Source organism: Equus przewalskii, chromosome 29 (assembly GCF_037783145.1).
Source record: "Equus przewalskii isolate Varuska chromosome 29, EquPr2, whole genome shotgun sequence".
Taxonomy (NCBI): domain Eukaryota; kingdom Metazoa; phylum Chordata; class Mammalia; order Perissodactyla; family Equidae; genus Equus; species Equus przewalskii.
The window spans coordinates 25,007,558-25,031,755 of record NC_091859.1 but is presented as its reverse complement, the minus strand read 5'-3'; the positions used below and the strand labels follow the sequence as shown (position 1 = coordinate 25,031,755).

General features: G+C 36.5%; 1 protein-coding gene across 4 annotated transcripts in view; it reads right to left on the bottom strand.

Annotated features, from left to right (window-relative positions):
- Positions 1 to 11,999: 11,999 nt before the first annotated feature.
- SCYL2 (SCY1 like pseudokinase 2) overlaps positions 12,000 to 24,198 on the bottom strand; it is a 66,992-nt gene continuing 54,793 nt past the window's right edge. For 2 of the 4 annotated variants that reach the window (XM_008516375.2, XM_070599795.1), the window contains exons 14-18: positions 20,017 to 20,117; positions 18,076 to 18,142; positions 17,835 to 17,930; positions 16,729 to 16,848; positions 12,000 to 15,237 (exon numbers count right to left, since the gene is read on the bottom strand). In XM_008516375.2, the coding sequence (XP_008514597.1) occupies positions 14,593 to 15,237; positions 16,729 to 16,848; positions 17,835 to 17,930; positions 18,076 to 18,142; positions 20,017 to 20,117 (1,029 nt within the window). In that variant the 3' untranslated portion in view covers positions 12,000 to 14,592. The remainder of the gene's footprint in view (positions 15,238 to 16,728; positions 16,849 to 17,834; positions 17,931 to 18,075; positions 18,143 to 20,016; positions 20,118 to 24,198) is intronic. The other 2 variants (XM_008516376.2, XM_070599796.1) reach the window with 1 other exon arrangement.

Below are 24,198 nucleotides of genomic sequence, written 5' to 3'. Positions count from 1 at the left end.
GCTGCTTGTCTTTTCATTTTATCCATGCTGTATTTTGAAATGCAAAGATATTTAATTTTGATGAGGTCCAATTTACCAGTTTTTTTTCCCTTTATACACTGTGGTTTTGCTCATCTAAGAAATCTTTGCCTAACCTGAGATCTTGAAGATTTTCTCCTGCTTTTTCTTCTCAAAGTTTTATTGTTCCAGCTCTTATATTTAAGCCTATGATCCATTTTGAGTTCATTTTTATGTATGGTGTGAGGTAAATGTCTAAGTTCATCTTTTTCCATGTGGATATCCAGTTGTCCCAGCACCATTTGTCGGAAAGGCTATCCTTTCTCCAATGACTTGCCTTGGCAACTTTGTCAAAAATAAATTGAACATAAAGATTTATCTGGACTCTCAATTCTGTTCTATTGATCTTTACATCTATCTTTATGCCAGTATCACATTGTCTTGACTGTAGTTGCAAAGAAATTTTTGAAACTAGGAAATAAATGTCCTCCAACTTTGTTCTTTTATTAAGATTGTTTTGCCTATTCTAAATCTTTTGTATTTCCATCTAAATTTTAGAAACAGCTTGTTAGTTTCTGCAAAATATTCTGTCTGGTCCTGTACTCTTAAAAGGATCGTTTCTGGCCACCAATCTTACCACCCACAACTCCTCAATACTGAGAAGGCCAAGACCCCAGGAAATCACACACCTAATCACTCCACCAACAAGTCTCTACCTGTTCAAAAATCTTGCTCATTTGTCAAAAGCAAATACAATCTAAATATGATAAACACACTCTCTTGCTACAGAAAGCATCCACTGGTGGAGCTTCTAACCCATTCCTCAATGCCCAGATACTCTTATGTTACTAGTCTCTCAGAGCACATAATGGAAGCACTACTACGCAAAGACCACATAAATCTCTCTTAAGGGTCAATGACTGCCAAGAGCACCAATCATTCCTGCAGAATGTGTTGCTCATGAAACATAGCTGCATCTACAAAAGTTTTTGGCGGTGGTTCAGATGGTTGATGATAATAATCACTAACATTTATGGAGCACTTTTTGGTGTCAGACTTTAAGCACTTAACTCATTCAATCTCCACAATGACCCTCTGAGGTAGGTACAATCATTATACCATCTACAAATGAGGAAACTGAGGCACGGAGAGTTTAAGTAAATTTGCTCAAGTTCAGAGAGATTGGAAATTAAGGAGAGATGGGATATGGACCCAGGAAGTCTGGCCTCAAAGCCTCTACTCTTAACTTCTACACTAGAGCTGTTGATAACAAAGACAGGAAAATATAAGTCAGACTTTCCAGAACTGAGGCTCATTTTATTCATTTATTCATTCGTTCCTTTTCTTGAGGGCCTACTATGTGGCAGGCCTTTTTGAGGCACTTGTGATATAGGTTGAACTATGATATTCCCCTTGAAGGAATAAGCCAGAAAATGAATGAGTCCATCACAGTGTAGTGAGTGCCACATATGGGGTTATGGGAGCACAGGCAAGGATACCTAATTTAGCTTGTGGAAGGGAGTGGGAAGGGGCTTCCTAGATGAGGGGATGGTAATGGAAGCTTTCAGGAAAGAGAAAGAGTGAGAAACAAAAAACCTGTAGGCAGAATCACTAAGAAAAAAGAGAGAAGGCTCAAATAAATAAAATTAGAAATGAAAGAGGAGGAATTACAACAGATACCACAGAAATACAAAGGATTATAAGAGAATACTATCAAAAACTACAGGAAAACAAACGGGACAATCTAAAAGAAATGGATAAACTCTCAGACTCATACAACCTCCTAAAACTGAACCAAGAAGAAAAAGAGAATCTGAATAGACCAATTACAAGTAAAGAGATTGAAACAGTAATCAAAAATCTCCTAAAAAATAAAAGTCCAGGACCAGGTGGCTTCTCTGAAGAATTCTATGAAACATTCAAAGAGGATTTAGTACCTATCCTCCTCAAACTATTCCAAAAAGTTGAAGAAGACAGAACACTTCCTAACACATTTTATGAGGCCAACATCACCCTGACCCCAAAGCCAGATAAGGACAACACAAAGAAGGAAAACTACAGGCCAATATTGCTGATGAACTTAGATGCAAAAATCCTTAACAAAATATTTGCAAACCAAATACAGCAATACATTAAAAAGATCATACATCATGATCAAGTGGGATTTATACCAGGGACACAGGGATGGTTCAACATCTGCAAATCAATCAGTGTAATAAACTCCATTAACAAAATTTGGAATAAAAACCACATGATCATCTCAATTGACACTGAGAAAGCATTTCACAAGATCCAACATCCATTTATGATAAAAAAAACTCTCAATAAAGTGGGTATAGAAGGAAAGCACCTCAACATAATAGAGGCCATATATGACAAACTCATAGCCAACATCATACTCAACAGGGAAAAACTGAACACCATTCCTCTGAGAACAGGAACAAGACAAGGGTGCCCACTCTCACCACTCTTATTCAACATAGTAGTGGAGGTTTTGGCCAGAGCAATTAGGCAACAAAAAGAAATAAAAGGTATCCAAACTGGCAAAGAGTAAGTGAAGCTCTCGCTGTTTGCAGACAAAATGATTTTCTATATAGAAAACCCTAAAGAATCCATGGGAAAACTATTAGAAATAATCAACAACTACAGTACAGTTACAGGTACAAAATCAACTTACAAAAATCGGTTGCATTTCTATAATAACGAACTAACAGAAAGAGAACTCAAGAATATAATCCCATCTGCAATTGCAACAAAAAGAATAAAATATCTAAGAGCCGGCCTGGTGGCGCAGCGATTAAGTTCGCACATTCTGCTTCGGTGGCCTGGAGTTCGCTGGTTCAGATCCCGGGTGCAGACGTGGCACCGCTTGGCAAACCATGCTGTGGTAAGCGTCCCACCTATAAAGTAGAGGAAGACAGGCATGGATGTTAGCTCAGGGCCTGTCTTCCTCAGCAAAAAGAGGAGGATTGGCAGCAGATGTTAGCTCAGGGCTAATCTTCCTCAAAGAAAAAAGAATAAAATATCTAGGAATAAATTTAACCAAGCAGGTTATACAATGAAAATTGGAAGACAATATTGAAAGAAATTGATGTTGACATAAAGAAATGGAAAGATATTCCAAGCACATGGATTGGAAGAATAAACATAGTTAAAATGTCCATACTACCTAAAGCAATCTAGATTCAACGCAATCCCAATGGCATTCTTCATGGAAACAGAAGAAAAAAATCCTAAAATTCATATGGGGCAACAAAAGACCCCGAATAGCTAAAGCAAACCTGAGGAAAAAAACAAAGCTGGAGGCATCACAATCCCTGACTTCAAAATATACTACAAAGCTATAGAAATCAAAACAGCACGGTACTGGTACAAAAACAGACACACAGATCAATGGAACAGAATTGAAAGCCCAGAAATAAAACCACACATGTACAGGCAGCCGATCTTCCACAAAGAAACTAACTTCAATAACTGGTATTGGCAAAACTGGACAGCCACACGCAAAAGCATCAAGGTAGACAATTATCTTCCGCCATACACAAAAATTAACTCAAAATGGGTTAAAGACTTGAAGGGAAGACGTGACACCATAAAACTCCTAGAAGAAAATATAGGCAGTACACTCTTTGACATTAGTCTTAGAAGGATCTTTTGGAATACCATATCTACCCAGGCAAGGGAAACAAAAGAAAAAATAAACAAATGGGACTTGCTCAGACTAAAGAGCTTCTGCAAGGCAAAGAAAATCAGGAACAAAATGAAAAGACAACCCACCAACTGGAAGAAAATATTTGCAAATCACATATCTGACAAGGGGTTAATCTCCAAAACGTATAAAGAACTCATACAACTCAACAACAACAAAAAAAAACCCTGATCAAAAACTGGGCAGAGGATACAAACAGACATTTTTCCGAAGAAGATATAAGGATGGCCAACAGGCACATGAAAAGATGTTCAACATCACTAATCATTAGGGAAATGCAAATCAAAACTACAATGAGATATCACCTTACACCTGTTAGAATGGCTATAATTACCAAGATGAAAAACAGCAAATATTGGATAGGATGTGGAGAAAAGGGACGCCTCATACACTGCTGATGGGAATGCAAACCCGTACAGCCACTATGGAAAACAGTATGCAGATTTCTCAAAAAATTAAAAATCAAAATACCATACGACTCAGCTATTCCACTACTGGGTATTTATCCGAAGAACACAAAATCAACAATACAAAGAGATTTATGAACCCCTATGTTCACTGCAACATTGTTCACAATAGCCAAGACGTGGCAGCGACTCAAGTGCCCATCAACTGATGACTGGATAAAGAAGATGTGGTATATAGATACAATGGACTACTACTTATCCATAAAAAAAGACCAAATCGTCCGATTTGCAACAACATGGATGGATCTTGAGGGTATTATATTAAGTGAGATAAGCCAGACAGAGAAAGACAAACACTGTATGATTTCACTCATATGTGGAAGATAAACAAATACATGGACAAAGAGAACAAATTAGTGATTACCAGAGGGGAAGGCAGTTGGGAGGTGAGCATAAGGGGTAAAGGGGCACATATATAATGATGACTGACAAATAATAATGTACAACTGAAATTTTACAATGTTATAAACTATTATGACATCAATAAAAAATAAATATTAAAAAGAAATGTGCTCCCCATCTCAAAATATCAAATACAGCAAGGACAGAGGAAATTATGTGTAGAACAGAACCCCCTCAGGCTGTGAGACAAAAGCTTTGGTCTATGCTGGGCATAAGTAGACCAAATATACATTAGAAAAAATTCCAGCTATTGAGATATATTTGATGACTTCCATCATTCTCTACAAATGCCTCTTCCCTTAGAGAAAAATAATATTAACTGAGACATCTTTAGGGATGCTTGCCTAGATCAAAGCAATTCCTCATTCTCAGGGAACTTCTAGTGTCTCCCGCTACCCTCCCCTTTTATGGTGACAGGCCTCCAAAAGTCCTGTGTATACTATAATGTTTCCCATCTCTTCTGACCATTTTTGCATGGACCAGGGGTGGGCACCTACACCAGGCTGAGCCAGTCAGATGCCAGATTCTCCTGGTAATTTAACTTTGAAATTGAAAGGCAGCTAGTTAATTTTTCAGGACCCTGGAACTATAACTGTGGCGTGGCTACATTCACGTTATTGACTGGAGATGCAGAGAATACTTGTCTGTCAAAATGCGAGAGGAATGAAACATGATGGTGTCTGTGTTTCTGATGGCCTGCCAGTTCCTGTCTTGTCTAGACCCAGCTGTCCTTCCACCTTTGGGTTTCATGAAGTACCCACATCCTTATAACAAATTGCCCTCTTTTAGTTTATTCTAGCTAAGATAGTTTCTGCTCCTCACAGATAAAGAATCTTAACTTTTGCACTGATTTAAAACCCAAATCCTGTAATGCCAAGACTACCTCTATTTACCATCACGTGGGCCAGCCTGGCCAGTTCAATGATAGATAGCATTCCAGTCTCCAACAGTGAAGAAAGTGGAGCTCATAGGCTGTCCTGTGCCAAGTCATTCCAATCTGCTATCTAGACAAAAAACAAAAAATAAAACATCCCAAACAACCTGAAGATAATATTTATTCCAGAAAATTATTTCATCAAATCCAATCAAAGTGTTAGGTGGAGAGTTTTAACAAGGCTCAGAGTTAATGACCAAGTTATTAATCTTTTTGGATAAGAAACTTCACAAGGAAACAAACGTAACAAAGAGAACTAATCATCTTAAGGTTCCTTCTCTCCTGAATTCTGTGGCACCTCTTCCAGCCAACCCCTTTCTCCACCTTAAATCCATACTCCTCCCACCCAACTCCCATAACATATTGAGACCAAAATAAAAATTGCTATTTTACCCAGGATTCTTCTCATCCTTTAAAATTTGTATATCATTAATAACTATCATCATCACTAATCAGAATGTATATAAAACTTGATTTTTCATTGTATTTCTCCTATGTTTGACACTCATTCTTTTATTAATAATCAAACGTTTACAGAGCACCTTCAAATATCTCATTTGATTCTCACAAGAACTCTGTGGAACAAATAAGCAGATATCAAGACTCATTTTTGCCCAAGGTAATCTGGCCAGTAAAATATGGAGATCTGGGACTACGTCCCTAAGCCCATTTCCTGAGCTTATATCACCATGGTACACAGTAGCTTGTGATCCGATAATCCTACTGTGGCTATTAAAGACTGCCTTTAACAAAACTCAGGAAAGATGTACTTAGAATCCTTGTGCCCTTAAAAATGTCATTGAGCACTTAACTACAGGTAAGTTTTTGCTAGCTACTGCGGAAATTTCAGAAATAAATAAAACAGGATACTGATTTTTAAGATTACACACTAATCTACTTGCTTTCACTGAAGTTCCACGAAAAAGTAGGACAAACCAATAGTAAAATGAAGACAAAATTAACGTAAAACACTGATGTACTTGCCCCTTAAGATTGCCACCATTCACTCAAGTCTGACAAGACACTCCTTCTAAGGGGAGACTAATGGGAACATTTGTCCCATTCATAGGGGACATATAGTAATTGCTTCCGTATCTGTTTTTCTGACTTGAGTTTCTGATCTCATTTCATTATCACAAAGTAGAATGAAAAATTAGATATGACAAAGTAGAATGACTGAGTAGATATTATCTCCATTTTACAAACGAGGAAACTGAGGCTCAAACTCAAGAACTTGTCCAAAGTTACCTCGTTTTTGGTGGAGCCAGGATTTAAACCCATCTGATTACAAATGCTCACTTTATTATACCACATTACCTCCTGTCCACAATAAAGCATTGTTAGTCCCATTGTATTTCAGCTCACTATGAATTGGGTACTGGAATTCTATTAATTTGGCTTTATGTTCCTAAATTATAGGAATACAGTTTTATACCATTATTAAATAAATAGAATACGTCTCTATAAAACTTTGCAAACATAAGGTTGCATACATGGACAACCTAGAAACACACCAAGTTCTATTTTCAGTAACTGCCTAAATACTGTGTCATTAATTTTTTCCCAATTAATGAAAATTTAAAAGAAAGTCAATCAAAATAAAGAAATGTAGGATGCTTTTACACAACATGGAATAATATCTAAGTATTCTGCATTTTTCATAGAATTTAGTTAGAACATGAATTCCTTATATTTATGAAGTACTTTTAAGTTCATTCTTCACTGCTCCTTTGAGGTTATAACTACCTAGAGAACTAGGTTGGGCAGACTACTCCACTTGACTGTTGAAGCCAATGGCATGGAGAAGACCAATGACATACTTAGTTCTTTTGAGGTGTTGGGCAGAGCTGGACTAGAAATCATACCCATGCACTTATCCTCTGGCTGTCACTGGCTGCCTTTAACGAATTATCATTTCACCTTGGAGAATCCCATTCCCACAGCCCCAACATAAGAAACTCGATTATAAATTTTTGAGTCTGTTTCCTGGCTGCAAAGATGAGAGAATTAATTTTTTCTAACATGTTTTACTGCCTGAAGATTATGAGTATATATCGGATCAGACTTAGTCTGAAGTCCCTATTTGTGAGTAATTGGAGAAATACTGGTTCATTTCATCCAGTAATATTACAGTGTGGAAACACTTACCAATTTTGCTTTACATACCATGAATGGTGACTTGAAAAAAAGATAAGTATATCTTAAGATGTGTCCAAGGCCAAAATATCTTAGAAAATCTGATAATTTAGTAAACGTGGTCGCATCATAATAATGCAGCCTGAAAATGTGGGAGGGAGTCAAGATCTGAGAGGATATTTTGGAGAATTTTTCATCCCCTTCATTTTTCTTGAAAGTGCAAATGTAACCTGGAGCATCCAGACAATTTCCATATATGGAGCAGTGAACAGGGTTCACATTTAGGGCATCAAGAATCAAGATGGAACAAACCTACACACCTTGGAAAAGTACTTTTTGTGAGGTCCTATCCTTCTCAGAAACTCAACACTAGAAGCCAAGAATTCTTATCATTTGTGACAGCCTGTCAGTGTTCAAAAAACATACCTGCAAAAGGGCTAATGTGATGGACCATTACTTGGGAGACAGTGACATCTTCTGGTAGTTTATAGATTAAACACATTTACCCCAGACTTTTTTTCCCCCAGAAATCAGCCAGTTTTAAAGGAATAGATTTATCTATCTATTCAGTATACCTTTATTAAGTCCATAAGTGTGGATTCCTAAATTCCTGAAATAAAGCATAAATTAGCTTAAAAACATCAGAGCTCACTTAATTTTGCTCCTCGTTTCGCTGTCCCCCGGTTTAGTCTAACAGGAAAGGTTTTAAACAGCCACCATTAATTCCATTTTTCGTGGTAATCAAAAGTCACTTGACCAGACTTTCCTTAATTCGAGCAGTTTTCATATAATCTCAGAATTCAAAAGAAAACCTTGGAAGTTACCTGCTCTAATTCCCCTTCCCAGTGTGTCCAGCTTAACTTGGGAAAATGTGATTCCTAAGTAATCATTTGATAGCATTGAAAACAATGTTAAAAAGGCTCCACATGAGGCTGAGCTTATGCCCCATCTCCTCTGAAGATGCCTTCCCCACTCCCCTAGTCCAGGTTGGGCATCCCCCTATTGAGCACTTACCATGTGCCAGGAGCCTTGCCAGGTGCTTCACACACTTTTACTTCATTTAATCCCAATAAGTCTTAAGGCGTGATCCTCATTTTATACTTCGGAAAACTTACTCTGGTCAGTTAGTGAGAGACTAGATTTAAACTCATTCACTCCATATACTTATACTCTACCTTATTCCAAAATAAGACTTTCTAAGAACATGACACAAAACTTTAAAAAATGGGGGGGAGTGGGGGAACAAAAGGAAATCAGAGCCAAGGAGAAATAAGAATTTAAGAAATCAGACATAGCCAGAAGGCAAGTACTGAACAATGCACACTATTAACGTCCTAAACATTTGCTACAGGCGAAACTCAAATTTGGCTGAACCTCTTAGCTGTAATATGTGATTTGTTACTTTATTCAGAGACTTTAAAAGATAAGAGCAAACCAGTTGCTTAGAAGCACCTTTACTCCTGAACTGAAAACTGAAATTTCTCCTGGGGGGTCCTCAAAGAAGCGACCACAAGTTAGAGTGACCCAGCATCATCCCCATCATGAATATAAGCTTCACAATACATCCAAAGCTAAGTGTGGGAAGGAACTTGATGTGTGGCCAAAACAAGGCAACCCAGGCACAAAGGTCTCCACAGTGGGCTAATTTCATTCAGAATTCCTAGGGAAATGGATGGATTACTCAATTTTTGGCCTCCTCTATAAACATTTCTCAAAAGTTAGACTTTGAATGTTGGGCAATAGAGAGCTAAGGGTTCTTCTCTGACAAGTATCTGGGGTACAGGTATTATTGCTGATTAAGGGCAGGTCCATACAATCACTGGAGGCGGGGAGAGAGACGGCACCCCCTTCTGAAACTGAAGCAGTCTAATGAGGATACCGCCTCGGTTAAAGGTCTTTCCATCTCCCCACAAAAGTGATCTTACGAGTACCCACTCTTAAGACAGGATTTTCTTAAAAACAATTTTGAATCTGTTCCAACACATGAACAACTGTGTAAAAAATCCTGCCCCACCTCTATAGAGCATGAATGCTATAATTTTAGCCAAAAATTTTTTAAAATATACAAAAAACTCCCAACTTTATCTGGATCCAAAGTCTATGCACCCTGTATGCTTTCAGTGTGCCTGTGCAAATGCCCCATATTTGACTTTCATCTGATCATGTGTTTAGAAACACTGGCAGGCTTAAGGACACAGACTTGGAAGAGACCTGCATGAATGTTGATTCCTACGTTCAAATTCTAGACATTAAAGTCTCGATTTCATTTACTTTTTTATAAGAAAGTCAAACACTGGCTTCCCTACTAACCTAGGCCACCACACAAAGGAAAAACATACCCAAAAAGTAGAAAGAAAAAAAGCGTAAAAGTTGGAACTGCATCAAATAAGTATAAAGTAGCTAAACCAAACTTCCACTACAGGCACATTTCAAAAGAACTTTTAAGAAAGGAAAGTTTTTATTATAGGCTAGATAAATATAATTCCATATGGCTTTTGTTAGCAGCATCAAGATACATCATTTGGCCCCATTTTAAAAAGGCTTAGTAGATTCAGGAGTGTATCACTGAGGGTGAGGTCAGGGGACCAGATATTTGAACACGGAAATTTTAATACAATAATTGTTAACTACTAAAAGGTGGTTAACTATTTAAAGGAATAAAAGAGGGCTCGAAGGAGTATAGAAGTAGCAGTTGCAAAAAGAAAAACCAAGCAGCTACTACCTCTAGGATAAGAGAAAGTGAAAAAAAATTAAGGAACTAAAGACTAGGAGAGCCTCTCTCCTTCCCCCACCCCCCCAGGCTGAGACTTCTCTGGAGAGGGCATGGTTTCCACAGGAACGTGCAGTCTGCCAGTGGTGAAGAAACTTGTCAGAAGGCACAGTCCACAGGGTGGGAGACAGTTGCCTGAGGGAATGGCTGAGCTGCTCCAAAGTGGCAGCACCCAAGTTGGGACAGTGACCTAAGGCACAGCTGGAGCTCCTCTGCTGGGGTTGCTGGGCTCCTATGGTGAATAAAGATGGAGAACTAGAACCCAGAAGTGAAATGTGTTCTTGCTATTGCTTTGCAATGCCACGTCAAGGGCCCTCTATCGATGAAGCCTAACATTCTGCCAAGCTGGTGAAAGAGGCAAGTTTATCTCATAGCTCCAGTATTACAAAGCAGGGAAGAGAAGATGGATTTGGAGCTGGAAGACAGTAACTTGATAACTGCCATAGTTCAGTACACTATCTAATAGTTACTAGCCACACATTGCTACTGAGTACCTGAAATGTGAATAACCTGAATTGACATGTGCTAAGTGTAAATATAGACTGGATCTCTAAGACTAGGTATAAAAAAAAGAATGTAAAATATCTCGTTAAATTTTATACCAATTCTATGTTGAAACATTTTGGCTCTATTCATTCAGTTAAATAAAATATATTAAAACTAATTTCAACTATTTTTATTTTTTAATGTGGTTACTAGAAAATTTTAAATTACATATGTGGCTTGCAGCCCAGGTAGTGGCTGGAGCAATCCGGCTGCTTTGGACAGAAATAGTTTCTAACCTCCAACAAGCTTGATTTTGGTGAAACGGCTTTTCCCAGTGCACCCCCACTCTCCGAGGTTACATGCTTTTTCTGCTACAGTCTGGATACTGCAAACACTGCCAACCTGGCTCCCCCAGCCCTCCTAACTCACAATTCAGAGAAGCAGCCCAGAGGCTGATTCTGACTATAAACATTTCTGTTCTGTCATCTCCCTCTCCCTCTTCAGTGGCAATTTTTCTAATATATTTATGTTATCCAATTAATACTGAACACATACTTGCTGTATAAAGGTCTCAACAAAAGCAAATCTAGAAGAATTCATACAATAAAAGATATAAAGGATGCAACACAGTAGACAGAGCATTGGATTGCAGATTAGGAAAAAATCTAGCTTCTGTTCCTGGCTCTGACTTCCTTGGGTTAGCATGTAAGTCTCTGGCCCTCTTTCTACATCGGCCTGGAGAAAGACAAGGCTGAATTATTTCAGTTTTATTCAAACTACATGACGAAATCCTTTTAGCAATTGTAACCAGCCCTTTTTTTCCCCCAATAAATAGGATAGACTAAAAAAAATACGAGAATATACAACATGTATTAAAGACAATTTCTAAAACTTTTGTTTCTGGTATATATTTTATATACTGGTTTGCAGCATAAGATATATTTCTTACCAAGTGTCACAATTACAGCTTGAAAGCCACTGAAGTAAATAATCTCTTAATATCCTATATAGTTTGAATTCTTACAGATTCATTTTGTTCTAAAATTATTTCAAGACCAATAAATCACAAAGCATGAAATCACAACTTAATATGGAAAGTTTTATCAAAGCTAAAATTTATTTGGTGCATACTCTGTGCTTGCTATCAGGTACTTCCACATATACTCTTTCCTTTAATATGTAAAAGCAATTGTGAGGTATTTTACAGCTTAAAAAAAATATTAACAAAAACCTACTTTCTTAACTTATTCAGGTGAAAAGAAGGATTATAAGCATTCCAAAATAAAAACAAAAACAAACAAAACCCAGTCAAGTACATGGTCTATTTTCATTTCCTTTTATACATCCTCCACATATATCACACACTTTAGCATTAGGAGAATAAAGAACCAATTGAAATAAAAGGGAATCTTTCTGAAATTTTTGTCTACAGGTGCTACCAATTTTCTACTCTAAGCACAAGAGACTTAAATGATGTTAATATCTGAAATAATTTTAAGGTGATCTAGTACTTTGAAAGTTTTGTTCAAGGAGAAGTACAAGGCTAAAAATAGAACTATTTTTCAGAGGAAATTTCTCAACAGAAAAAGGCAATGGTAACAGTCCAATTGATGGAAATGATTTAAATAAAATATCTTCAAGAAAGTAGAAAAAAAGCGTAGGAAAAATTTCCAAAAATGTAGCACCATTATCTCAATGAATGAGCAAATTTCAAGATGTGAAAATTACCTAAGCATTATATATTATATTTTTTCAAATAATCTACTTTTATATTTGGTAGTTCGAATCGTATGTTGTTATTAAGCTTTCCTTCTAATTAGGAGTTCAACACTGACATCAAGTTATTTTACAAAACAAAAAACAATTTCCTAATAAAGAGGGACTACTGAATTGTTACAAAGAAAAATTCTTCAACATTAACCAGTTTTATTCCATAAGTAAACTTTTCTCAAGAGAAATATTAATATTGTGTTACAAACAAGACAGATAATCTGGTCAAGGTGTGAATGTATTTGACAAAAATATTTGCTCTTCCTAGTGCTTTTCATTTCTCAGATAAATTTCTTCAGCATTCCTATAAGTCCTTTTCTAAAACCTTGTAACAAAGTACAGATCATATAGAAACCAGATGTAAAGCCGACTTTTTATTTTCTAAAGTACCCTCTTACTGAATGCTGCCAGCATTATCAAATTACATTTTATAATCAAGTACTGTATATTCAATGTATATATTTAGTGTATGTATACATATCTATTTCAATGAATAAACTTAGTATCAACACACTAAACTTCATAAGATTTACTTTAAATGATTGCTGGTTTCAGATAATTAAAAACCACAAACTCTATGGCAGCAACTATAATACATATATAATTCTCTGAGAGATCATTTAAAAATTATTACATAATGATAGAATATAATTTAACAAAATACAAATGACATTTATAGCATAAGGCTCCATGGTTGAATAATCAGCAAATCAAAGAAAAATATGAGAAAGGCTTTGAAAAATAAAGCACGTTTCTTGTTAAAATAATTTATTTTTTCCGTCCTAAAGATGGCTAATTATGAAAATGAAAATGTTCGAACAAAAGGTTCCTGAAATTCCAAGAATTAAATTTCAGTCGCAGTAATCGATGAGGTCAGACTTTATCATGGTAAGCAGAAAATTAATCTGTTGGTAGCCAGAAGATACAACTGCTCATTTTTAGAGAAGTAAAGTTTATTACATTTAAAACAATACAACAGGAATCTCAAAAGATTACTCATTAAATATAGTTTGATTCTTACAAATTTCCTTTTGAAAATGCAATTCATATATACTGTACCCTCAGAAGTTTTAATTCAAAACGAAATATGAAGGCAGTAGTCAGGGAAATCACATCAGAGGGCTTTGTTGAATACCCATACAAATCAGTACATACCTCTTCGGTCTGTGATACAGTAGGAAAAAAATGATTCTAAACATATCCAAGTAAATGCAGAAAAATACATTACTATTTGAGGCAGACCATGCTACAACATAATTTATAATGATTAGTTTGCATTTAAGATGGTTAATAATGCCTTTACTTCAACCAATGAAATCAACATTAAGTTAAATTTTGCAGTATTTGCTCAGTCTTTTGTACTAAATATTAGTTCATCTGAGAAGCGAGTAAGATTGAAAAAAGCAAGTGATCTGATCCTTTTCATTATCATTTTCTCCGTCATACTAAATGCAAACAAATCAATACAGCATCAAGATTTTTCACATATCAAAATGAAGACTAATGACTTGAGAAGGCAGATTTTGTACCATGTAGTATTTAACAGATGAAACTTGCAATTACCATCAACTCAATTTTTTAAATAACACCAAGATATACAAGCCAAAATAAACATTTGATTAAAAAATTCTGCTATTCAAGATACTCAGGTGTCTTGTTTCTCTTTGAGATTGGTAAAGGTTGGGTCTTTTAAAAACCTGAAGAGGAGTTTGGAAGAGGAAAAAAATCCTCAATGCTTTAAAAAACTCAACTGTTAGGAGTCTGTACAACTACTATGCTGGCATGGAAACAGGTGTTTTCTGTCAAAGAACCATTCAGTCTCCCATAGAAGTAGTTCCTCCAAGCCAACTATATAAAGATGTAAATCAGCTCACCCATGATTAAAACTGAAGTAATCCTTCAAAAATAGGAGCAAGACACCTCACCCAAAAAGATCTTTTAAATCATTGCTAGCTGAACTGCTATTGGCCATAGTAGTTGGTGGCTGTGCAAAGTTCTGTGGGTTAAAGAACGGATTAGCCTGCATACCAAAGGCAGATTGTCCTATCATGTTCATCTGTGTTCCCATTACTGAACTGCCCATACCTGGAGACCCCTGAGGAGGTACAAACTGATTAAGCCACTGATTTGGTTTCTGTTGTGATAACTGGTTCATGCTAACTTTGGGTTTCTGAGGGCCAAAGAGATTATTAAGAGCAGACATATCTGTGGGTCTTTGCTGAGTCTGCTTCGCACCAGCAGGAGGAACGCTCACAGCACTGAAGTTTGGCAAAGTGGAAGGTGTTCCCAGTGTCATCTTGGTCACTCCAGATGTGCCTGGACTACTGAAGAAGTTTTGGTTTGTATTAACTGGCATGTTGAATCCTGAAGTCTGAAAGCCCATGTTAGCATTTAGGCCGTTTGTCATATTTCTCTTTGTATTATCAACTGGTGTAGAAAACATCATGTCAAGGTCCATGGATGGAACAGAAGTGAAGGTACTTAAAGCAGAAACCTTAGGGGTACTAACAGAAAGGCTGGTCAAAGACGACATATTATCCATCAACGTGTCCGTCAAGTCCTTAGTCTGAAAAATATGAGAGAATTACTCTACCTCCAAAAATTCCAAATTACTTTATAATTAGTAAATACTTGATAGATTATACTATAAAGGTCAAGTTAAAATTAAGCTCAACAGTCTACACCAAGTCAGCAAACCATAGCCCATAGGCCAATCCAGCCTGCCACATATTTTTGTATGGTTTTTACAGATGAACATGTATAATCAATTTGATGATAGCAAACACTAACTTTAAATTCCAATGAAATAAAATGTTGTCGGGCAGGCCCCATGGCCCAGTGGTTAAGTTCACACGCTCCGCTTCAGTGGCCCAGGGTATTGCCGGTTCAGATCCTGGGCGCAGACATGCACCACTCATCAGGCCATGCTGAGGTGGCATCCCACATAGCACAACCAGAAGGACCTACAGCTAGAATATACAACTATGTACTGGGGGGCTTTGGGGAGGAGAAGAAGAAGGAAAAAAAAAATAAAATGTTGTCTCCCCCATCCCCCTAAAAAACAGAATTGCATTCTTCTCATTAGTAGATAATCTGTATTACAAAAAAGGATACTCTATGATTTTTATATTTTGAATCTCATCAAAATTTTGTGAAAAATTTTTTTTCTATTCTTATATAAGTATCTACAGAATATTCTTGCTTTTGCCTCTTGGCCCACAAAGATGTTTCTCAGAGGAAGAATTTTAGTGATTAAGAGGTAACAAAAAAATAATTTAAAGAAACTTTTTAAGATAGTTTTTTCTGAAACCAGTAAGAGTAAGGACCTTAATCACTGCTACAGCACCAGCATGCAGAACAGTGCCTGGACCACAGCAGGAAATAAACATTGGTCAGGACATATAGGTAAATATCCCTCAGCCAAGTTACAAATCTCTCCTTAATTGGAAAGCCAAAAAGTGAAAATAACTTTTTGCTCAAAAATATGTAAATGCATGAATATAATCTTCCTGAGCATTTCAAAATGAATATAGTTGAATTAGTACCTTTTTGTGTGTGTGTGAGGAAGATTAGATCTGAGCTAACACTGTCGCCAATCTTCCTCTTTTTGCTTGAGGAAGACTGTCTCTGAGCTAACATCTGTGCAAATCTTCATCTATTTTGTGTGTGGGACACAGTTAAGCATGACTTGATGAGTGGTGTGTAGGTCTGCACCCAGGTTTTGAACCCATGAACCCTGGACTGCTGAAGTGGAGTGTGCAGACTTAACCACTACGACACTGGGCCAGCCCTAAGACATAATAATTTTAAGAAACCCTCTTGTTCATCTAGTTTCCTCTTCATTGATAACAAGCACTGTCATGAAACATTATACTTTAAGCAGGCTTTTAGAATTTGTTGGAAAAATCTTTATGCCCATACTTCTTAGACGCTGCATATTAAAGTATTCTCTGAAATACCTTTTAATACAAACAGTAGTAAGCAGACTAAGTTCCATACTACCTTACTCCTTAGAAGTAGTACGCTTGAAATTATGCAAAAAGAAATGAACTCTGACCTGTTTGACTGGTGCAACAGGTGTGTGCACTTGGGGTTTAAGAGGCTGTTGGCTTTTCAACTTCTGTGCCTGCTCCTGTTCTTTTGCTAATTTTTGTTTTTCTTCAAGTGTAAGTGATGCCTTAAAACAAAATAATATGAAAAATCAAATAGCAACTTCGTAAGTCCATTTGTAAAGCAAAAGACTTCTTTTTTTCCCTGTAAAGTATGTCTTGGTATGTTTTACAATACCAAGTAGTTTGCAAACTACTCCTGTATTGCTGACTGCCACAGGTAAGTTATATTTTGAATTATTATAAGATTTAACTTTAGGTAGAAACTCACAAGATGTGTGCTAAAATATTTCTAGTATGAAAACAATTATTTTAAAACCATTCATTAGAATCATCTTTTTCCAGACAATGAGAATATGATTAGGTGATTTCATTTTCTAAAATTGGGAAATTCTTCTTCGATTCTAAACTACCTCACTCCAAAAATATTTTAGGAACTCACCTAAAAGCTAAGAAGTGAACAATTTCTTTTACTGCTAATGTCTGCATCAAATTCATGTTTGTCTCTTTCTTTTATCAACCTTGCTAACTTTTAAGCTCACAGTATATTCTCTTATAACTTTGTAAATCACAATGTCTAGTAGGTCCCTGGTTTAACACATACAGGTACTCATATTTGTTGAATGAATAGAAGAAAACTGCCCTCAACAGAAACCCAAAATTGACATATTTTTTGTATTGGATGTTAACCAATATTTCAATGGGAAATAACATTTTATAGTTTGTTATTCAAACTAAGAAGCAGAGAAGAGAGAGAGTGGAATTTATCAAGGGGTGTGACTGGTAAAGTGCAGCAGAAAGAACAAAAGGACTCAGGCAATCTAGAAATGTTACCCAGTGGGAAGGTGAGTAATAAAGGAAGCTAGAAATCTTAAGCTGGTTTATTCCCAACATGGGTCAGATCATGTTCCACTGATAACTTTTAAATTTCATAAAGATAATTAAAGAATTTTTCTTGTTAAGATGCTGAGCAGTATTTCCCAACAAAAATCTATGGTTTACAGGAAGTCCTATAACATAAATGAGAGTACTAAAAGAACAGTAAAGAACTTACTCTTTTATGTTTATTCTGTAACCCATCGTCTTTATTTTCTGATTCACCACCAGTGAAAAGGTCTGCTCCAATGTTGTTAAAGACTTTGTCAATCTGCTGAAACAGAAAAAAGTCAACCACCTGAATGACATGAAAAAATTGTGATTTTACTGCTTAAAGATCAAAAGTCAACGAAATGAAGCACACTGTCAAGCACTTGACTTTAATTACAAAAATTAAAATAATCTAAGTATCTTCTTACCTGCGACCCAACATTTGTAACTTTTGTCTCCTCAGAAGCATTCATTTGATTTCCTATATCCAAAGACCTGCAGGAGAGAGGAATTATGACAAAGCAATAAAAAAAAATGCATATTTTCAAAATGCTCCTACTAAAAATAGTTCATCGACATGGAATTTATTAAAACCTCAACAAACTGCAACTTCATTCTTTAAGAAGAGTCATAATCTTTGTCATTATTTACTACAATTAATGTCTGCTTACCCAAAATATTAACATTTGTATACACGTCTTTTTTTTAATCTCAACTTTTGAGATTTACTGAAGAATTGACTCAGGGGGTCACAAAACCAGGCAGGCATGGTTCTTACCATCAGAAAGCTAGAGCTCACTAGAGACAAGATATGATATGGGGAACTTAATGTGATTAAGTTCAGAATCTGTGATCCTAACAATAAATGCTATCATCACTGTGATGTTGGCCAGATCTATGCCTTAAAAAATAGGTAGGATTTAGATAGGAAGAAGAAAAAGAGAAGGTTCATTTACACCTCAAGAATAAATAATAGTGGGGGCTGGCCAGTGGCACAGCGGTTAAGTGCCCACGTTCCGCTTCGGTGGCCCAGGGTTCGCCGTTTCGGATCCCAGGTGTGGACACGACACCACTTAGCATGCCATGCTGTGGTAGGCGTCCCACATATAAAGTAGAAGAAGATGGGCATGGATGTTAGCTCAGGGCCAATCTTCCTCAGTGAAAAGAGAAGGATTGGCAGCAGTTAGCTCAGGGCTAATCTTCCTCAAAAAAAAAAAAAAAAAGAATAAATAATAGTGGGCTGGCTCCATGGCCAAGCGGTTAAGTTCATGCGCTCAGCTTTGGTGGCCCAGGGTTTCACCGGTTCAGATGCTGGGCACGGACATGGGACGGTTCATCAAGCCATGCTGAGGCAGTGTCCCACACGCCACAACTAGAAGGACCCACAACTAAAAAAATATATACAACTATGTACCAGGGGGCTTTGGGGAGAAAAAGGAAAAATAAAATCTTTAAAAAAACAAAAAAGAATAAATACTAGACATCAAAAATTTCTATTAAAAATTTTCAAAAATTATTTCTCAGGATTCCTATGTTAATATAGCCAATCCATCAAACATCATAAATATATACATCACAGAACACTTGAGAGCATACAAAAGGCTATTTCCTATCACTCTATCCTTGCGTATGTACTTCCATTAGCCTTCATCTTACACTGGGGGAGAAGGTAAAAAGTTTCTATTTAGGGACCTTGCTCATGATTAACATCAATTTTACTGATTTTCAGATGTCTTTTGGTTCAGGATATTCAACTTTAACAGGCATCTTAAAATCATGTGTTTTTCTCTGGGGCAAAGAATGTAGTGGAGATTTGATTTTAATAAACTGGCATTCTCCAGTGAATAATTTCCACCTTTCTTTTCTTCCTTTGAATACTAGTATTTTGCAAATAATTTAGAAAATGCTCTCTAAAAAAGAAGACGTAGATGTTGTGGTATTACATAGGAAATAAATGCTTTCTATAAATGTTTCTGGAGTTAGAGGAAAGAGACGGGGGAATCAAAACACCAGGGTTTCACAGATTTGAAAAATATTTATAAGTGGTACTCTTGGTTATCAGTTCCCTGAGTTTACCATGCCAGTGGCTAATGCTGACAAGTGATTGTCTCAGAAATAGAATTTTCTTTATATAGAGAAAATGGTAAGATTATATCATATTACACTTTTGTACTCAGAAATGACATTAGATTTTCAACAACATTCTATTTTAACTCAGTTCAACTCAATATTCTGGAAAAATTTTAAATGTCTTATACATGGTCAAATTGAAATTCATCAGTTTTTCTAGTCCATATTCCAGAAAATCAACAGGAGACAACTTTAATCTCACTCTTGGACAATGTGCAATTCATATGCAGCCTACTTACTTCTGCTGTTCTTGCATTATATGAAGTTGCTCCAGTTTAGTCTTATGTTCAGTCTCCAATCTACTAAGCATTTCTTTTATGACGGAAATGAAAGAATTGAACTGGTATAATGAGAAATTGATATGGTTATGATGTTTCCAGTTAGCAGCTAATGTAATCTAATAAGATAATATAACGAGTTAATCATAATATTCTCTATTTTTACCAGAATACGACCCAGTCATAGCACTGATGTCACAAGAATAGTATATTTAAACTCAGCATATCATAGCAAGTTTTTACAATATCTCTGTATGGTGGTGATATAGCTGATGAGTCTTTTAAGTTTTACATAACACGTCTCAATAAGTTTTCTATCCTGAGATGTCTAACAGCTCTTATTCAGGAGTATTATATAAATTCACCCCTGGCAGTTATTATATATAGATTTTCCTAAAATAATCCAAAATGGACCATCTGAATTTGTCCATATGTCAAACAATATGTTTAATAATGCATAAAAATTATTATTTATTCAGATCGTTATAAAAAAGACGTTTTGCTAAAATAAACCTTGTTTTCTAAAAATTTTGTAGAAATATTAAATGTACATAACCTAACTCTCAAATAATTAATGTTCATAAAGTACATCTAACATTATATATTAACACAGTTTAGCGCTGGTTAAACTTTGGTTAAATGATAATTCTTATAGTACTTCAGGGTCATCATAAATAATTTATTTGAATAATACCATATATTACAGGAAGAATCTAGAAACTGCTTTCTTTCCCTCCCCAAATCTTATAATTACATCTTTGTGCTAGGTGCTTTATACGTACACTCTTGTATTAATCCTCACAACTTTTCAAAGTAGGTTTATTAGTATTTCTATTCTATAAGTGAGAAAACTCAGGCTCAGCAAGAGAGAAAGCAACTTACTCAGAGATACTAAATAACGTACGGCAGAATTAGAATTCATACTAAGTTTGTCTCCAAAGTTTGTGCTCTTTTCTACTACATTACACTGCTTCTCACCATGCTCTACCATCCATTTATCCTTTGTCTTATTATGAGGGTAACTAAAGGCATATTTCCTTAGCAGTTTACCATGACTGACTCCTTAATTAGAGTCAATTTAAGACAAATTAGGTCATTTAAAAATCATTGAACTTTTTAATGAAATATAACATACCAACAGAAGAGTATACAAGTGCACATCTCAAAAAATTCACAAACTGATTTGAACCAGTGGTCAGAGGACCAACAGAACATTGGCAGGACCCCAGGAGCTTCCTTGTGCTCCCCGCTTCCAGTTATTTCCCAACCCCTCACCCTATGAGTAAACATTATTCTGACTTCCAGCAGTGTAGTTCTGACTGTTTGGTACTTTGTGTAAATGGAATCATTCCGTAGATCCCCTTCTGTGTCCGGCCTCATTTGCTCAACATTATGTCTGAGCAGTTCATCCATCTTGTTGCATGTGGTTGGCGCAGTAGGCCTGAACCGCTGTCCTTGGAAAGGCCTGCTTGCGAGCTTGGTCCTTGGTGGTGTCCAGGATGATAGTGGCTCACTGTGCCTAAACTGCGCAAAGAATGTTTTACGCTGAACACCTGCTTTCCTTCTTGGAGTCTGGAATCTGATTACATGACAGGCAGGGTGGTAGTTGATCAGTTACCAGTAAAAACTCTGGGCACTAAGTCTCTAACGAGCTTCCCTGGTTAGCAACATTTCACAAATATTGTCACAACTCATTACCAGGGAAATTAAGTGCAATCTTTGTGACTCCAAGGAGATGATTCTGGAAGCTTGACCTTGGTTTCCTCCAGACTTTGTCCTATGAGCCTTCTCCCTTTGCTGATTTTGCTTTATATCCTTTCACTATAATAAATCATAGCTGTGAGCACAATGATATGCTGAGGCCTGTGAGTCCTACTAGTCAAACACTGAATTTGAGGATGGTCTTAGGAACACTCCAACACAAGTTGTGATTACTTTGATTGCTACATGCTATTTGCTGTTTTTTAATCAAATGCTAAAACTGTATTTTCCTAAGTTACTTTGTCTTTTTCATATAATGCATAATATACTTAGATTATTTTAAATCAGAACTAACAACACAGCAAACTTGAATTAGGAAACTTGTCCACGAAATAATAGGAAAGCAGACCATGTCCATGATAACTATAGAAGCCCCCCATCCTTATCTGCAGTTTTGCTTTCCATAATTTCAGCTACCTGCAGCCAACTACGGTCTGAAAATATTAAACGGAAAATTCCAGAGAGAAACAACTCATAAGTTTTAAATTGCATGCCATTCTGAGGAGCATGATGAAATCTCATGCCGTCCCGCTCCGTCTGGCCTAGGATGTGAATCACCTCTTTGTCCAGCATATCCACGCTACCTGCCCATTAGTCACTTAGTAGCCATGGACTGTTGTAGTATTGCAGTGCTTGTGTTCAAGTAATCCTTATTTTACTTAATAGTGGCCCCAAAGCACAAGAGTAGTGATGCTGGCGATTCAAACATGCCAAAAAGAAGCTGTAAAGCACTTCCTTTAAGTGAAAAGGTGAAAGTTCTCAACTTAAAGAAAAAAAATCATATGCTGAGGTTGCTTGTATTACAGTATATCATTATAATTCTTCTATTTTATTATTATTGTTGTTAATCTCTTACTGTGCCTAATTTATAAATTAAACTTTATCATAGGTATGTATTTATAGGAAAAAACACAGTATAGGGTTTGGTACTGTCTGCAGTTTCAAGCATCCACTGGGGGTCTTGGAATGCACCCCCTTTGGATAAGGGGGGGACTACTGTACTGTCAAATACCAGAAGATATGAATCAAACTATTTCTGTTGATGAAAATAGGTTTCTTAAAAATCAACCACAGGGGCCAGCCTGGTGACACAGTGGTTAAGTTCGCACATTCTGCTTCAGCAGCCTGGGGTTTGCTGGTTTGGATCCCAGGTGTGGACCTACGCACGGCTTATCAAGCCATGGTAGGCAGGCATCCCACATATAAAATAGAGGAAGATGGGTACTGATGTTAGCTCAGGGACAGTCTTCCTCAGCAAAAACAGGAGGATTGGCAGTTGATGTTAGTTCAGGGCTAACCTTCCTCGAAAAAAAAAAAATCAACCACAAAGCTGAAGAAAACTAACACGTTTCAAATGGAATCATATATCCTGAAATAAGCATTCAGGAGTATTTTAAAACACTCCAAATCATAAATACGAGAAGTAACAACAGAAATGACCAAAAGTTGAAGACTATCAGGCATATTATTATCCTATTCTTCTCCAAGATTCACTGTTGCTCTTTTTGCCAGTCATAACCTCAACCCTGCCATCCAAGATACGAAGAAACTATCAAGCCAAAAATTGAAATCTAGGGACACAAACTTTCAGATGCTTACCCTACCACTTCAAATTAAATTTTGGATCTGACTAATTTTACAGATTACACTAATTCCAAAACTCCATTCACTTAGCATCTCTCCTATGCCAAAAGCTCTCTTGCTTAACTCCCAGCTTTCTGCTTCCTTCACTGCTCTAATTCACTTTCAGTCCTTAATTCCAAATCTTGCCTGCCTATCCATTTCTGACACTCTCAATTGAACAGTAACCCTTCCCAGTCTTTCCCATTATACTTCATTAAACACCAGTTCTATGGTCAACAAAACACCTTGTCATTACTCTGTACCTCAAATTCTCTCAATTTGATAAGTATTTTTATTTGTGGCACTGCACTAAGTGCTGGGTATATAATGAACAATAAGCTATAATAACCAGCCTTCCAAGGGAGTAAGACGCCTAAGTACATAGCTGTGATACTACAGTGACAGATGTATATAGAGAGATAATTCTATAATAATCTTTGAACACATTACCCCTTCGCTCAAACATTTACCCCATCTTGAAGGTTCAAATATCTAAACCAGACAGGCATTTAATTGTATTCTCAATTTGTTTTCTCCCATTACTCCCTTATTGTATTATAGGTATCTCTCAGTCAAACTGGATTATTCATTTCCTATGGCAGACAGATTCTAAAATGATTCCCAATTATCTCCTCTGGCTACTCATGCCTTTGTGTAGTCCCATTTTTGAGCGTGAGTAGGACCTATGACTTGCCCGTAACCAACAGAATACGGCAAAGTTAATGGGATGTCATTTACTTGATTACATTATAAGAGACT